This window comes from Vitis vinifera, chromosome 11 (genome assembly GCF_030704535.1).
Source record: "Vitis vinifera cultivar Pinot Noir 40024 chromosome 11, ASM3070453v1".
NCBI lineage: Eukaryota > Viridiplantae > Streptophyta > Magnoliopsida > Vitales > Vitaceae > Vitis > Vitis vinifera.
In genome coordinates, this window is record NC_081815.1 from 1836649 (window position 1) to 1854299 (window position 17651).

The following is a 17651-nucleotide window of genomic DNA, read 5'->3' on the forward strand; positions in this document are numbered from 1 at the left end:
TATTTTATTATATTTTAATATTTTCAAATGCTTTAAATTATATTTAATATAGAAATTATATTTAAAATATGTAATTTGATGAAATTTAAATATGAATAAAAACAATTAATAATTATTTTTTTATAATAACTCATAATATATATTTAATAATGGTTATATATAAATATTGGCAAGAACCAGAAATTTTGGTATTAATCTTTTTTTAATTCATATGGTGAAAAAATTTCATAACCATAACACAAACTTCATTCCAGCAAGACATGAAATATTATTATATAAATTATGTTTGGCAAAATAACTTAATAATATGATTTAAAGTTAAAAATAATTTTAAGTAATAAGTAAAAATAATTAACTTATTCTTAAATCCATATTATTATTTTACTTTTTTATCCTTATTTGTCCTAATTACTTTCATTATCACTGTTTCAAAACAAAACATTTATTATTACTTGACCTTCTTTGCTCTAGTTATAATTTTTTAGGATAAATATGTCGATTTGATAATTTATAATAAATTTTAAGTTAATTTTATTAAACAATCTTAATACTTAAAAAGTAATAATTAAATAATAATTAATAAGTTTTAAGTAAACAACTTAAATATAATTTAACTTAAAATCATTAAGTATGCTTGATAAAATTAATGAAATGACTTAAAGTAACAAATAATTTTAAGTAATAAGTAAAAACAATTAAATTTGTTCTTAAATTATACTTAAGTTGTTAACTTATAACTTATTACTTAATTTTTATTTTAAGTATTAAGGTTGTTTGATAAAATTAACTTAAAATTTATTCTAAATCATTAAATTGATATATTTATTCTCATAAATTATAATTAAGGGAATGGAGGTCGAGTAACAATAGAAGTTATAAAGTAACAAAATAAATTATGGACATAATTAGGATAAATGAGGATAAAAAAGTAAAATAAAAATGTAAACTTAATAATAAATTAATTATTTTTACTTATTATTTAAAAAGTTGTTTTTTACTTTAAGTTATATCATTAAGTTATTTTACAAAACATACTTAATTTACTTATTATTAAGTCACTCTAAGTTGGTTTTAAAAATAAAATCAAATCTTCATATCGCTATCAAAAGATAATTAAAAATAAATAAATATTATCTCATTGGCAAAATTCTAAAATGAAACAAATATTAATTTTGAAGTCAAAAGAAAATAAAAAATAAATAAATATTTTTTGTCGACAAATTTCATTAATAGAGAAAACAAGTTTTGAGTGGCTTATTCCCGAATGACTTTATTGAAAGGCGAAGAACACATATACAGTTCTTCTACGATTTCTTGGATTTGTAAGAGGATTTTCTGAAGTTTTATTTTTTATTTTTTATTTATTTTTTTATTTTTTTATGAAACCTTGTTTCCCATGTAGAGTCATTTTTGTCGAACCCAATAAGTCTTTCCATTGAAATCAAATTTTGGAATTTCCCAATATTTAATTGCTCGATGTTAACAACTTGATTTATCTATTAGGGAAATTTGTGAATTAGAGAATATTTATTTATTTTTAATACTCATTTGACAACAATGAGAAAATTTGATTTTATTTATAAGACTAAATTTTGTAACCTTTCAAAATTCGTCAACATGTCACATTTTTAATATATGTGCCACCTGTCAAATGTGTAAAACCCATAGTTTTAAAAACCAAATCGGACTGGCCGGTCCGACTGTTGGCTAGTCATGGTTCCAGTCCGATTCGGTCAATTGGCCCGAAAACAGGTTGAACTGAAATCAAATCGATTGAACCAGCAGTCTGACCAGCGAACCGGATGGTTCAATTATTATTTTTTTTTTAAAAAAAATTACAATATCAAAGCGATGTTGTTTTGATGCTTTTGACATCAAAACGATGTTGTTTTGATGCTTTTGACATCAAAACGATGTTGTTTTGGATGATATAAAAACATCTTAACTCTCATTCTCCATTTGAATCGAATGTGAAGAAGATGCTGCCCCCCAACGTGTTGTGACACCCACGCCAGCTCTCACTGGCGGTCTCCTAGATCGTTACACCATCTACCTGCCCACCCGACCGCTTCAACGCAAAACCCTTTGTAAAGCCCCCTCTCGGCGTCGCAAACCCCCCTCCCTCCTTCCCTCGGGGTCAAAGCGCCCATCCAAAAAACCTGATTGTGTGCGCCTTTCGACTCCTTCCAGTAGTTGCAAGTTGATATTTTCTGTTAGCCCAAAGGTTCTCCTAATCGGGTTTTGATGGTAACAAACCATGGTTAAGTGACTAATTGGTTTAAATGTTTAAGAATCTCAGGTATAAACTCGAAAATTCATCAAAGGACCAAATGGATAAAAGATCGAGACACTTGGAAGACTTGTGATCATAGGAAACTAATGTAAGATGAATGCATGAGTGCACTTAGGATTTTCATACGTTTCATGCACCTTAGACAACTCGGTTTATCCTTTAAAATGTCGATTTCATTAAAACCCGAGTTTTTAACTAATTTACTTTAAGCAAAATGTTTCAAAATTGACTTAATAATTTACCTAAAGACCTTGCCTAAGTGTTAGAAAAGAAAGGAATATAAAAATAGGTTTTTCGGGGCAAAAAAGGTTCAACCAGTCGAGGCTATGGCCAACCGGTCGACCGGTTGAGGAAGGTAAAAAACCTTCTCTTTCTCCCAGTAGCCTTCTCTTCCTGGTCGAGGCGATTCCCTTACCGGTCGAGGTCCGGTCGAGAACTGGTCAAGGTCCAGTCGAGGACCGGTCGAGGTCTGGTTGAGGTAATGGTAACCTGTCATGCATTAAATGCTCCAACGGCTAGTGAACCGGTCGACCCCTAACTCGACCGGACGAGGTTGCCTTTTGCTGTTTTTGATTCCCGAGCTTAGAAACCTATAAATTGAGAGCTCCACTTCATTTATTGACAAGAGAACACTTGCATTCAAAGCCCACCTACCTGTTCTTGATCAAAAAGCTCTCATTTCTTTCATAGTGCATTAAATCACCACTTGCATATCCTTTAGTGCACTATTGTTTGTCATCCTAGCTTTGTCTTGTATTATATCTTGTAACAATCTGAGTGTTAAAGCCTTCAAGAGGGTTGAATCTTAAAGAGGTTATGTAAGAGCCAATTGGAGCCGGAATTCAAGTATAAGAAGATTAGAAGCTTGATTGAAACTTCAAGTTAGTGGAACCCTCGCTCAGTTAGGAGGTTGAAAAGAGTGGACGTAGGTAAGGAAGTGTCGAACCACTATAAACCCGAGTTTGAATTCTCTAAACTTTATCTCTTTACTTTGCTTATATTTTGTTTAAATTTGTTGTGATTGAAAAGATTTTAAAAACCTGATTCACTTCCCCATTTCTTTTCTAATTTTCTAATTTATTTTTTATGTTTTATATTTAATAATTTTAATGTGTTTTTTTTTTATTATGATATTATGTTTAATATTAAATTTTTGTAAATTTTTCATTTTTTGTTTATTTGTTAGTCTTCACAGCAACGGTGTTGGGCGAGGATGAGAGATTGAGAGTTCAAATTGATAAAGTAAAAAATGTGTTTTATATGGATTTACATGGATGGTATAAGATATGATTTAATGGTAAAATTAAAAACATTACAATTTTAAATAAATTTATGATTTTAAAATAAGTTTTTTTATTTAAAAATAAATATTAAAATTTTAAATTTTAAATTAAAATTATGATTTTAATTTAAATTTATAATTTGAAACTGATTTTCTGACTTTTAAATAAAATTTTAATTTTTAAATAATATATAAATTATTATTTTTGCTTTTATAATTATTTTAAATTTTAATAATTTATAAATTATATATTTATAATGTTATTGGTAACTTTTTCGATGTAATGATTGGTCCAATTCTAAAAACATTGGTAAAACCAAACACCATTTGAAACTCAAAAATCATTATATCATGATTATCAAATAATAAATAATTAAATAAAATCCTTGCAAAATAAAAAAATAAAAAAATAATTTAGAATCACTAGATCTCTTTTTATTTAAGTAAAATTTTAAATTTTCCCGGTATAATATTGGAAATAATCTTTTTTTAGTGCAATTGGGGGATAATATTCAGTCTTCACTTGATTTTGGAAGAAGCCTTTTATATATATATATATATATATATATAAAATAAATAAAACCCCATATTCGTTGCTTTAAACCCTTAACTATTGTTCTTTTCTCAGGTGAGTCTGAGCTCGGCTTCGATTAATTTCTTTGGATTGATTTTGAGAGAAAAGGCCAAAAACGAGCTGAGATTCATCTAGAAATCAATGGAATCTCCACCTTCAGCTCCTCAACCTCCCAAGGTGTCAGCCGTTAGGCGTTACAAACTTGTTTGGCGTCTTCTCCTAGCTGCAAATCTTGCTCTTGGAGGTATGGCTAACAGATGAATGTATACCCCTGGTTTTTTCTTTCTGGGTAATTGATTTTCAGCAAGAAAAGAAGGTTTGGTGAAGTGATTTTGTCTTTATTCTTTGGTGTGTGCTGCATTTGAGGTTTGAGTTGATGGTGAACCGGCGATAAGGGAGCATTGTTCTATGAATATTTGATGGGTCTTTTGTCTGTTTGATTAGGTTTTTAGTGTGTGCATCTTAAGATTGATTGGATATGATAAAACTTTAAGTTTAAAGTGATGTATCGAGTTTGAGTGAATTGGGTTTGATGACAAGAGGGCACATGGTACAAATGTATGAATATTTGATGGGCCTTCATCTGTTGATTGTGTTTTGAACTTTTGAACGTGAGCATCTTAAATGGATGAAAGAAAATTTGCAGTTCAAAGTGAATAGGGTTTGTGTTTGAGCTGATAGTGCACTGTTGGTAAGAATTCATTGCTCCTAATGGCCGTATCAATGCCTGATGGGCTTTTTTAGTTTGATTGTCTCTTATCTGAAACCATATTAATTGGATATAATAGAAATTTTCGGTTTAAGTTGTGCGTTAGAATCCTTCTTTCTTTTTTTGATAAGCACACAGAAAAATATTATAGATAGAGAAAAGGCTAAAGCTTGGTGTCCTACACTGGAGTATACAAAGGGAACCAAGCAAAAAAACCAAAGAAAGGAGGGCAAACAAAGGGGAAACACCACCTGCACACAAATTCTTAGCTCCTAACCAATCAATAAAATTGATCAAAGACATAGTATTTCCTTCTATATGATGCCTAACATGATTCAAAAAGGAAAGCATAAAAGAGGATGTAAGCAATTGATCTGAGGTTTCCACATCTTCAAAAGCCCTCCGATTTCTTTCATGTCAAATGGTCCAAAAAAGACACAAAAAGACAGCTAACGAAATGATCCAGAATCCTCTTATGGTTGCACATTCTATGATAATCCTGGCATGATAATGTCGAAGATTCTGATAGAGAAAGTCCCTTACAGCTTGCCATCACTTTGAAAGCAAATTATAGGAGGTAAATTTTGAAGCATCAAGTACTTTATTAGAACCTTAACTTTATGAAGTAACGGAAGAATTGAATTGTTGGAAAGGGGGTTCTGACTTACAAAGTGGTGTATCACATCTTCTGTAATTGAGAAGTTTGGAAAGCTACTCTCGGTTATTAACTTCTAATTGAAGCCTGTCTGTATAAAATGTAATATTTTTTAAGAGAAGCTGTTCTGTGTTAACCCCAAAGGTCAGTGATTGTTGCTATTTTGGCCTTATTTTTTACCCTCTATCGAATTGTATTCTTGTGAAGTAGATGACTGGGGATGTATGATATCTTCATTAAGAAGCATCATCATGATTTTGGATATTAGCATTGCAACTTCTTGAAGCCTTTCTTTTCCTTGTAAGCATGCCTTCTGGATGCTTCTGTATTATTATGGCTTTCTTTTCCTTTTAAGTATGCCTTCATGGATGCTTCTGTATTGTTATTTTGGTTGGACTTTATTATTTTTCTCCTATTATGGTTGGACATAATCAGTTGAAGGATTATTATTATTATGGTTGGACCTTATTATTATTCTCCTATTAGGTTGGACTTAATTAGTTAAAGGAATCCTATTCCTAAGTCAAGGCCAAGGTTACTCTCTTCAAATGTGAAATTCTTGACCTAGAATGAGGGAGCAAGTAGCAAAATATTTTTTTCTTCTGTTATGGATTTTGATTTTGATGGGTTAACATTGATTTAGATGTTGGAATGCGAAGTGGGGAGGTGGTAGAAGTTTAAATTCAATTGGAAACCAGATAGATGGGATCTCATCTCAAGTCACATTGGTATTGCCATGAACATCGCAGCTGAAAACAAATTACTCATTTGGGGTAAAACTCTCGTTGTGAAATCTGATGGTTTGGGGCAGAAATCATCATGATCGGGTATAAGGTAGTGAGTGGTTCAACATATGCCAAAATGAGTGGAGGAAGGTCTTGATTATGATAGATAGATAGAAATGGGGCAATTGGAATCTCTGCTTGATGAAGTTGTTGGTTAAGCATGCAAGTCCAAATCAGTGTTTCTGATAGAAGGATGGCTGATGATTGCTGTTATTAGACATTTACTAACAACACTTTTGAAAATAATCCACTTACATGTTAGTAATCTTGTAAACCTAAGTAATCACCAGGCAATTCACTAACTTCGATTTTATCTCTTGCAGCTTATATGTTCGTGGGGGCAACAAAGAAAGATGCAGACATGGATAATGGTGAAGGTACAAAGAAACACATAGAAGAAGAAAAAGCTGTGGCAGAACTTTCTTCTGTTCCAATTGTGAGTACAACCCCTCCAGCAACAATGGAGTCTTTGAAGGTGCGGGAGCCCATCCCTGCTGATCAGCAGCTTGAGCTTTTCAAGTGGATATTGGAAGAGAAAAGAAAAGTGAAACCCAAGGATCTTGAAGAGAAGAAAAGAATTGATGAAGAGAAGGCCGTTCTCAAACATTTTATTAAGACAAAATCTGTCCCAAATCTTAAATTCTGATGCTTCTATTCTTTATTGTCAAATTTTCGCCCTTTATATGGAAAGGGGCAGACTGCCTTCTTCTGGTGCTCAAACTCAACTCCATTGGATGGTGATTCTAAACTTTTATCAGATATCAATGTCGCTGCCTTCTCTCCAATGGTGACCCAGGTTCTCTAAGGGCATCCAACAGCCACATACCTTACTGAACTCAACTAAGCATTGCCTCCCCAGTCTACTTGGGATTGGCTTCATGAATCCTTTACTAAGTCGTATTAAAAAGGTCAATTTGCCCTTTACTACAGGGAAAAAGGTACATCATGGAGTTTCTCATTTATCTGAAATAGTGAGAGCTCAAACCATAAACCCTGCAATTTCGGGTAAGATCTCCAGAACCTAAAATTTAGCTTTGGATTTTTGAACATTTAAGAAGGCATATAACCATATAAGCTGCCTTCTGGCACAAATATAAAGGCTAGGGCCCAAGAGAGGAACCTGCCTATGCTCTATGAGCTTGTATTTCAGACTTTTCAACTGGACCACCTTTATCTGTAAGGGTAAAATGATAACAACCAATCTATCCACAGACTTCTGTTTTGTAGTGCTCACCTTGATAATAAATATCCACCTCTGGTTTCTTCTCGGATGTAGATGTGTTTGAAATCACAGCCAAATGTCTCATCATTTAAACCAGACAACAACCCAGAAGGAGATGGAATCGTCGCGCAGAAATTAAGTCATTTGGGGTTGATCTCCCCTAAATTGATAAAAAAACGAAAGGGTACATAACTTTCATGGTTCACTGTAAGACCTTAGGGGTCATGAGCCAGGGGGAGTGAGACAAAAATAAAGAATTTTCTTCCTGGAATCTGAGGTGGTTAATAAATAGTTTGGAGGTTGATGGAGCCCACAGTGTAGTTCTCCACCTTGAAGTCCAACCATATCCACACTCTCCCATCTAGTTCTCTCCAGTTCTCCCTCTGCAAACCAAGACTTTGCTGGGTATCTCTCCATTCCCTTCCACCAATCAATTGAAATTCAAATCAATATTACAAGCTTTGTCACTGGCTCTCTCTCTTGGATCAACATCTACTTCAAGGCTCTATCTCCAATGCCAGGAACCATCCAAGTTTCAGGTGTCAAAAGCTCCCCTCCTAATATAGTTTGAAATATACAAAACTTGTATGTGCATTCACTCAATTTAATTCATTATTTTAGTTCTGGATTTCACGGGCCTGCCTTCATCATCCCCTTCGTCAATTTCCATAAAGGGTAGGCAGATTATCATTTTTCCTCCATTTTTTAGTGGTAAAATTGTTTGTCAGATATCATTCTGTTTGTGGCATTGACTAGTGTTTGTACTGTATAATGCAGTTTCCATGGGAAAAAGAGAGTACCAGACTTGGGATAAGGGAGATTTCTCTTTGTAATGCTTCTGAATTTCATCTTAATTGTTCCAATTCATCTCTCTATTGTTTGAGTTTCATATTTGTAACTCTAATTTCTTGGTTCTGAATTTCAAATTATGTTGTTTTAGTACAGCCCTTTAACTACCCTTCGGCAGAACTTGACTGTGACTCTACAGGATGCTGAAGGAAATGAAATATCACATGCAGGTGTGCCGTTTTTCCCAATTTGAACTTAATAATCATGTATTTTTCTTTTCCTCTTGCAACAAAAGTTGATCAGGATGTTTTTTTTCTGGGTGCCAGAAATTGATACCATGTTGGTGGTTCAAAAAGGTTTGTTGGATGACACTTTTCCCCTCAAAGGAGGTGGGCATGTGCACATGAAGTTGCAGTTCATCCTTAGTGAAGAAGAGCGCAATCGAATCCGTATAATGGTATTGTTCCTCTTTTTCTTTTCTCTTTTCTTTCCATTGTTATCCATTATGATGGCCATTTTCACATGGGCTTACAAGAGATTTTGTGATTATAAAAACCCGACATTCAAGGAATCAAGAGTTTAAGATACCCAAGAAACTAAAACCAACAACTTAGAAAGTGATATATACTTTCTTTAGACTTAATTCTCCTATTCATTACAGAGATTTTCTGAGAAATCTTATTATGAAGCCAGCAGTATATCTCTATGAAATCCCCATCCTGAAAATACTTTGTTGGACAATTAAATAGCTGTCTGAATGGAAGGATTAATTTTTCTGTTTACATTTTTTTTTTTTTTTTGGTAGAGAGAATCTGCATTGAAAAAGAAACACAGTGGGCTTTCAGGAACTGCTAGTTTGTCATCTTTGTCAATCAACAAGAAAGTTTCAGGTATGATCTCATTTACCCAGTTAATGAAGTAAAAGAAAAGAGGACTGTGGAGAAGAGGAAAAGTGAAAAAATGGAAGAAAATGGCATAAGCTTTAGTTTCAATGTGGTCTTACGTTGTACCTTTTCTGAAAGGCTTTTTCTTGATGTTCTGAGTCCTGCATCTTCTCAAGATTCACAAAGAGGCCTCCTTCACACTGAAACAGAAAGCATCAGAGAGATTGCTAGCCAAGCTGGTCTGGAACAAAATCCTGTGAATTTGAATGGGGAGCCACAATCTGGTGCTGATAAGATAGAAGGAACTCAGCTTGATGACAGTTCAACGATCCTAGTTAAGGATTGTTTACATTGCCTTGTAGAACTTTTATCATTTCATGAAAGAGAAACCCGAAAGCACCAGGAGTTTTCCTAACAGTTATCTTACCTGTTTTAGAATGATACAGATAGAAGTGGAGAGAGTTTGTTGACAGCAGAAGTTTCACAGGAGGCTGGAGCCCACCATCTAACTGAATTAAAACACACAGATTTAGATGAGAAATTTGAGGCTCAATCACCATTCTCAGATTTTCCTGTGAAGCCCATTTTTTCAGATGGAACTTCATCTATGTCAGGATGTTTGGAATCTGTTACCACAGATAGTAATTCAGCTTCTCCAAGGCTGGAGGAAAATCATGCTGACAACACTGAGAAACAGAGTTCATTGAGGAAAACTCCCAGTAATGTAAGGAAAATGATAAGTGCCTTTGAAAATAGTCTAACTCAGGTATTTCTTGTACTTTTCCTTGTGAATATTCTGCATATGTTAATCCAAAGGATACTTGTTCTTCTATAAGTTTCAGAAAACTATTTGCTTGGAAACAGGAAATGGGGCATCGTGTTGCGCCACCAGTTACGAAATCTCAATCAACCAAGAGTTGGAGGGAAGTTCTTTTAAGGGGTCCACAAAAATTAAAGGAAACTGAGACATGGAACCCTAAAGTGACACAATCAACTTCAGAAGAGGCTAAAGACTTTGTGCTTAAGGGTGAGTTTCAACAAACTGCAGCATATATCAGAAAAAGAGGAGAGCAAATTGATTCTGATAGAGCTATGGATAAAAGTAAAGCACCCCTGTATGCTGGGCAGTCAAAGGAGCTAAGTGCAAAACACATCCAATCTAAAAATGAGACGCCCAGTGATAAAAATAGACAAGTACACAAAAAGGAAGAGAGAAAATCTTTTGAAAATTTGATTAAAAAATTCCCAATTGAAACAGCTACAGCTTCAGGAGGAATATTTAATCGTCAGGGTAGGCTTCAACCTTCTAATTTGGTCACTGATGAGAGAGATTCTGGTGGCACTTCAGTTATAGAGAAGGATGGAGTAGGAGTTCAATCAAGATTTTCAAGTGAGATCATTAGTCAGGGAGGTACAGAGAATACACCAAAACCAGTACTATATTGTAAAGATGAGAACTTCAGCTTTGAAAGCTGTGGCAGCTGTATATTCCTAGATGATACAAGACGCTTGTGTATAACAACCAGCGATAAACAAGTGATGAATGTAATGGGAGGTTCCCCCACTGAAGTGGATATCCATCAAAGAAAGGTGAGCTTTTTGTTTCTTGAAAATGTGGAAGAGAATATCTTAATTTTCCTGCTGGCTTTTTTTCGGCTTTTTTTATTGCATTGTTTGAAGTATCACTTTTGATTATAGTTGTCTTTATGAATCAAGTTAAGCTGTGATGAATAGTTATAGAAACTACCATCATCTGAAATATGTACCATATCCTTTACTTCGGCAGTGGATGTTGCTGTGAGATTTTTCTTGTTGCTACCTATCAAAAAAAAAAAAAAAAATTTCTTGTTGCTGCCAACAAAGTTACAGTATTTTCATGTACAACCAGATGTTCGTGTGCCAGTAGCACTTTGCTGCATTGGACTATAAATGGTTCACCTTACTGTTATCAACATAGAAACAAGTTTTCTTGAAATTGAACTGGCAATCTGCTTATTTAATCACTCTGTTTACATCATTATTTTCAGCTTAAGGTGCATGGAAGCTCTGATATTGAAGGGAAGCAAGCCCAGAAAACTTCTCACAGAGTGAAAAAAAGGCTTGAGAGTTCTGCAGACGTCGAACCTTCTAGAGGCCCAGTTGCACGGGTGAGAGCGCTGATATTAGCCCCTAAAATTATGATACAAACTACAAATTCAAAACCCCCACCTCCCAATTAAAAGGTGAAAAAAAAAAAAATTCTAGATTTAGCTTCATTTATCCATTATTTGTGAAGATATTCCAGGTTAGCATGGAGTGGGACTAGTTTTTTTTGTATACATGTGTAGAGATTATCTGTTGATCGGAAAACAAATGCTAAACTGTGATTAGAACTGTTTTTTCCTTCTCAGGCGATAAAAGTTGCAATAATGGCAGGCTTTGGAACATTTGTTTTCCTTACCAGACAAAGAAGTAGCAGGTATGTTCATCACTGATTCTGATCTTCATTCATTTCCATCTATTTTACTTTTATGCCAAGCTAGGACTACAGATCTTAACTTAGCCTAACAAGATACCCAAATTTTGTAAGAAAAGATCAAATCACAGAACCATAGCCCGGTTTCATGGCTTCTAAAAACTTGGTTCCATATCCTATGAATGATGCAGAATTAGTACAGGCAACTAGTGTTGATATCATCCAGCTCAGAAACAAGGTATTACCGTATCAGAGACTGCAATGCTGAAAAACCCGGAATCTCATGCGAACATGGGCAATGATAATGCATGCATAGAAAGATTTGGGAAAGAATTTTCATATGAATGTTTGCATGTTGTATAGGTTTCAATAGATGGGTGCCTGGCTTTTATGCAAATGCTGATCTGGGTTGCATCTTTCTGGTATTGCAGATGAAATTAGCTTGTGATGGGACAGATTTTGATACATCACCCTAAGGCATCAAAACTATTTGGATCCACCAATTGTTTGAATTTTTCAAATTATTCTTCATTCAATGTAATAATACGTGGATGAACAGGTCTATCTGGTCACTGAGCTGATGTAAATTTCTGTGGATTAACATGCAAATAATAATTTTTTTCCATGGGTTCCATAGAATTTTTGGCATGTATACCATGTATTTTCAAAAACAGTTTTTTATTCTTTTGTAACAAAACAAAAAACAAGTTTAGCAACTAGAAAATAGAAGACGGTCTTCTTTATTAAAAACAGAAAATAGAGGTTTTTTTATAATTGTTTTGAGAATAATCTTTTGTTTTTCGGAAAAAAAAAAACATAAGAAAATGGATTGTTCCAAACATCGAGACCTAACATAAAAAAATTCATATCACATCATGGGCTTTTTAAATTTAAAAATTTATAAATCTATTTTTAATTCGTCAATTACGTGTACAACAAGTGATATTTTTGTTCATTAAAACTAAGATTTTAAACCTAAGAGGTAATATGTAAAATATGGGATAAGTTCGAAGGTTTAAAATGTATTAAACCCTAAAATTAAATATAATAAATTTATTTATTTTTTAACAATTTTTTTTTTCATTTCCCCAGACAATAATATCCCGAAGACAAATATAGCTTATAATTTTCCTTATTTTCCATAATATTTGTTACCCTCAAATTTGGATCTTCCTTTCGGTCGTCCTCAATGAGGGTGGAAGGGCCAAACTGAAAATACTATTAATTTATACCCTCTGTAATAACATATCCCATAAAATTGGGTTAATTGTATAATTTTTAGGGGTTAATCGCTAAATATCGCTTCAGTTTATTGAATTTATTTAATTTTCACAAATGGCCCACCCGAAGGGTTTTAGCTTTAGGCGGGTGAAGCGTATAAAACCCTAACCCTAGCAAAATACTCCTTCCAGAGTCTCAGCGCCAAAAATGGTTCGCAGTATCAAAAACCCTAAGAAGGCCAAAAGAAAGAACAAGGTTCAATCTTTTCTCTTATTTACATTTCTAATCTGAATTTTTATTTTGGAAGTTTTTTTTTTCGGGTTTTTTTTCCCTATAATTAGTTGAAAAAATGTTAGCTTTTAAAAGCAAGAGAAGTGTTTTCGAAATGCTATCCAATCTGTGTTTTTGCTAATTAGGGTTTTGAATCTTTTGATGCAATCGTTTTGGTATAGGGATCAAAGAAAGGCGAGGGTTCGTCTTCAGTGCCCTCCTTGCCAACCAAGGTATGGCAGCCTGGAGTGGACAAGTTGGAGGAAGGAGAAGAGCTTCAGTGTGACCCCTCTGCCTACAATTCTCTTCACGCCTTTCATGTTGGATGGCCTTGTTTGAGGTGTCACATGGACTACATTATTCCGTATTTAATTTGATTGTTTTTTTTTTTTTTTTTTCATAATTTAATTTCCTTTTCCCTTTACAGCTTTGATATTGTGCGCGATTCCTTGGGACTGGTGCGCTCTGAATTTCCCCACACTGCTTATTTTGTCGCAGGCACTCAGGTGAGGGAGTTTTTCGGTGGGGTTTGTAAAAAGAAAAAAAAACCTTAAAAGCATAATCTTCATTTTCATGGAAATTTTTCCTTCTGAAGAAGGCATAGAACAAAAATTTGCCTCATGAATATGATGACGAATTGTCAAATTAGGATGGGCATTAAATGTGTGATTGGTGTTAACATAGGAGACTGAGTGACTAGGAGTATTGTTTATGGTGTTCTTGATGTTATTTTGATAACCATTTGGTGTCTTGTGTTTTTTATCACATCATCATTACTCGAATCCTGTATTCAGTGAAATAAAACAACTCCATAACTTCGGGTTTGCTGGTTTCCACCCTTTCTAGGAACTGTCTATTGTCATTAATGATCAGAATATCCATTAATCTCTTCTGGGTCAGAATTTTATTTTCTGTATATTGATATCATGGTTCTTGTTTTGCAGGCCGAGAAAGCATCTTGGAACTCCATTGGAATATTTAAACTATCTAACATTTCTGGGAAGAAACGTGAGCTGGTGCCTACCACCAAAAGTACCGGCGATGATTCTGATATGGATGGTGATGGCAGTGACAGTGATGAAGATAGTGAAAATGAGGAGGATGGAGGATCTGGGACACCAATTTTGCAGGTACCTTTTTGCTTTTCTAATTTTATCTGTATAGTTGCTAGCATAATCATTATTGTGATACACCTTTATCAGTTTTATCTTCTTCTCTACCTAATGTGTTTGCTATTGTTGTATGTGCCTACAGATGCGCAAAGTGGCCCATGAGGGATGTGTTAATCGCATTCGAGCCATGACGCAAAACCCCCACATATGTGCATCTTGGGCAGATACTGGTCATGTGCAGGTCAGACTCATATCAGTTGAATGAAAGGATTTTTCTTCATATTCATATTTGTTCTCTGATATTATTTTTTGTCCATGTTATTTAGAGGTTCTGGCACTAGAGTCTGTTAATATTGAGTTTAATATATGGCCTCTTTGTAGTTGTGTACTGCTAAAGACTTTCTAATATCACATTTCTAATATCCCATACCTCTACGTAGGTGTGGGACTTCAGCTCTCATCTGAATGCTTTAGCAGAATCTGAAACAGATGCTAACCAGGGATCTACTCCTGCTATTAATCAAGCTCCATTAGTTAAGTTTGGTGGGCACAAGGACGAAGGCTATGCTATTGACTGGAGCCCTGTTGTCCCTGGAAAGCTTGTAACTGGTACTATCATGTAGTATTTTTCACTTATTTATTGAGTTGAGTTCTTTCTGAAGTATCTGTAACTTTCCGTTATCAAAATAGACCAGTGTTTTGATAATGGTGTTTCTTTCCAAAGGGGACTGCAAGAACTGTATTTATTTATGGGAGCCTACATCAGATGCAACATGGAAAGTTGATACAAATCCATTTATTGGACATACTGCTAGCGTGGAAGATCTACAAGTATGTATCTAATTGGTGAAGCAATAGTTGTATCTGTTTGAATTTTGAGTATTTAGAGTCTGATCTTATGTTCCTATATGGGTGGCTTTCTTAAAATGTTTAATCTTCTAAGCAATTCTTCTCCCCCCCCAAAATATTTACCAATGCAGTGGAGCCCTACAGAAGTTCATGTGTTTGCCTCTTGTTCTGTGGATGGGAATATTGCAATATGGGATACACGTCTAGGAAGGTCACCAGCAGCTTCCTTTAAAGCACATAATGCAGATGTCAATGTTTTGTCATGGAACAGGTGCTTAAACCTTAATATTGCTCCTTGATTGCAGTACTTTTCTGTGCCTCATGCTATATGCAGTGACCTTACTTGGTCATTCCTGATTCCTATTAGGCTGGCTAGCTGTATGCTGGCCTCTGGAAGTGATGATGGGACATTTTCTATTCGTGATCTTAGGTTGCTCAAGGTATGCATTTTCTGAGAATATTTTAAAGTGAATATTAATATTCTGCTTTTGCAATGGATTTGACCTATCCCGGTAAATCTAAGCAAAGAATGGCCTTTTTTTATTATCACTTTGTTAATCTATAGTTGCCCTTTTGTGCAAGCCCAATTTCTATTTTTCACTCCCATGTACTTGAAATCCATGTTTGCTGCACAACAATATTTGGATTGATTATAGGGATATTATTCTGGTGGAATTTTTGTTTTTTATATTGAGTCATGAAACACCTGGCTTCTGCTTATGTGTACCTGTTTTCTGATTACATATCCTTTATCCTCCTAATGCTTGACTTCTCCCATCTTGATTTCTACTAAGCATCTACAATTTACATCAAAGGCTTATGTCTTTTCTTTTTGATCTTCAACACAAGGAAACTTTCTAACAGTAACAGTGTGAGGAACTTTGTTAACACAGATATATTTAGGTAGATATGTATTTTAGGTACAAGTAGTGTTGGTAGTAATCTTTGTGAAATCGCCCTCCTAATCTTTGTGAAATCGCCCTCCTCCCTGCCTCCTCCTCACCCCACTTCCCTTGTTTGAATTCTCTGAAAATAGAGTAGTAGTATTGTGTTAAGCATGTGATACAACAGATTATTTTACTAACAGTGGAGGATGAGTTGGAGGTCTCATTATGGGGATGAATCAGGCTTCTTTTCATTGATGATGTGATTCTGTTTTATGCTCTTTTTTGGGCAGGATGGAGATTCTGTGGTAGCACATTTTGAATATCATAAACACCCCATTACATCCATTGAATGGAGCCCACATGAAGCCTCCACATTGGCAGTTTCTTCATCCGACAATCAACTGACGTAAGGAAAATTTAACAGCCAAAATATGAAAGCCACACCCAGATAGACGTTTTATAGTTATATTATATCTTTGTTTTTAGTTCAACCATTTTTTTTTTCAATTACCAGAATATGGGACCTCTCTTTAGAAAAAGATGAGGAAGAGGAGGCTGAGTTCAGAGCCCAGACAAAGGAGCAAGTAAATGCCCCCGAAGATTTACCACCACAACTTCTCTTTGTTCATCAGGTTATTTCCTCTCAAATTCTCTTGTTCTTGGAACACCAAACCCTAACAATTAGTTTTCATTCATTTCTTCCATACACTCATATTTGGTACCATAAACAGGGACAAAAAGACTTGAAAGAACTCCACTGGCATTCTCAGATCCCGGGAATGATCATATCCACTGCAGCAGATGGCTTCAATGTCCTGATGCCTTCAAACATCCAAAATGTCCTCCCCTCAGGTAATGCTTGATCGGTGGTCGTCTCCAGCAGAATACCTCTTGCACTGGACACACATCCCACATATGTATTCTTGAGTGGCATCAGCAGGTACTGATTTGATGCCTACACCCTGAAGCTATTTTGAATCACAGGGAACTAACCCTGTTGCCCCATAAAGTTATACATGATCACAAGTTGCATCAATTTTGTATTTTTTACCCCCCTTGATATATTTTCAGTTTTGAGTTGTATGAGTTGGTTAACTTGTGTGAATGTGTGATGAAATTTTGAAGAACTCTTGGGTGGCATCAAATGGTTTCGTATTCTGCTTTTTCTCAAGGGAAATAATTTTATTTATGATATTGGAATCTTGGATTAGTCTCCTCCAAAGGAAGAACAGAGTAAACGGAGTCTGAATAAGATTCCACTTAGAAAAAGTTGGGTAGAGTTGGTGAAAGGTGGGTGGTGTATGACCACTAAGACAAGTCTACAGTGGAATATACTCAAAAGTGACACCCAAAGATACTTGGAATCTACTCTACTTTTTTTCCAACCATAATTAATAGACGACTCATCCAACGACATTAGGTAATCTAAATCTAAATATGTGCCAAACTAGGGGTTGGATGGATGGGAGCAACGTGCCGACATTTTCTCGCTACCACGGGAATTCCATGCCTCTTAATTTTCTACTCCTCTCGAGGATGCGTGTATCTAGACATTCGGCGCATGTCACTGAAAATGACGGTACAATTTCAGTAGGTTAAAGGCTGTCCCTCACGTGGCCCGGGCTGTGGGTGCGGTAAGCCACCAAAATCTCAAGGTATTTTAT

General features: G+C 34.8%; 3 protein-coding genes across 6 annotated transcripts; all 3 read left to right on the forward strand.

Moving 5' to 3' along the window:
* Positions 1-4096: 4096 nt before the first annotated feature.
* On the forward strand, positions 4097-7083 carry LOC100249113 (uncharacterized). Its single transcript, XM_002282181.3, has 2 exons — positions 4097-4393; positions 6622-7083. The coding sequence occupies exons 1-2, from the start codon at positions 4291-4293 to the stop codon at positions 6942-6944; spliced, it is 426 nt and encodes a 141-aa protein (XP_002282217.1). The 5' UTR covers positions 4097-4290; the 3' UTR covers positions 6945-7083.
* Positions 7084-7190: 107 nt separating this feature from the next.
* LOC100250764 (uncharacterized) lies at positions 7191-12287 on the forward strand. 4 transcript variants are annotated; one of them, XM_010657899.3, is made up of 12 exons: positions 7191-8059; positions 8142-8195; positions 8298-8349; positions 8466-8539; positions 8636-8766; positions 9115-9199; positions 9370-9527; positions 9630-9959; positions 10058-10783; positions 11221-11340; positions 11584-11651; positions 12080-12287. In XM_010657899.3, the coding sequence occupies exons 1-12, from the start codon at positions 8035-8037 to the stop codon at positions 12081-12083; spliced, it is 1827 nt and encodes a 608-aa protein (XP_010656201.1). In that variant the 5' UTR covers positions 7191-8034; the 3' UTR covers positions 12084-12287. The 4 variants fall into 4 exon arrangements, with proteins under 4 accessions (XP_010656201.1, XP_002279676.2, XP_010656203.1 ...); XM_002279640.5 differs by having other exon boundaries at positions 9403-9527; XM_010657901.3 differs by lacking the exon at positions 8142-8195.
* Positions 12288-12794: 507 nt separating this feature from the next.
* LOC100243951 (protein HEAT STRESS TOLERANT DWD 1) lies at positions 12795-17114 on the forward strand. The gene is made up of 12 exons (XM_002282216.5): positions 12795-13124; positions 13322-13479; positions 13567-13645; positions 14084-14269; positions 14394-14492; positions 14692-14860; positions 14976-15082; positions 15232-15371; positions 15468-15540; positions 16278-16393; positions 16502-16619; positions 16719-17114. The coding sequence occupies exons 1-12, from the start codon at positions 13077-13079 to the stop codon at positions 16848-16850; spliced, it is 1425 nt and encodes a 474-aa protein (XP_002282252.1). The 5' UTR covers positions 12795-13076; the 3' UTR covers positions 16851-17114.
* Positions 17115-17651: the final 537 nt, after the last annotated feature.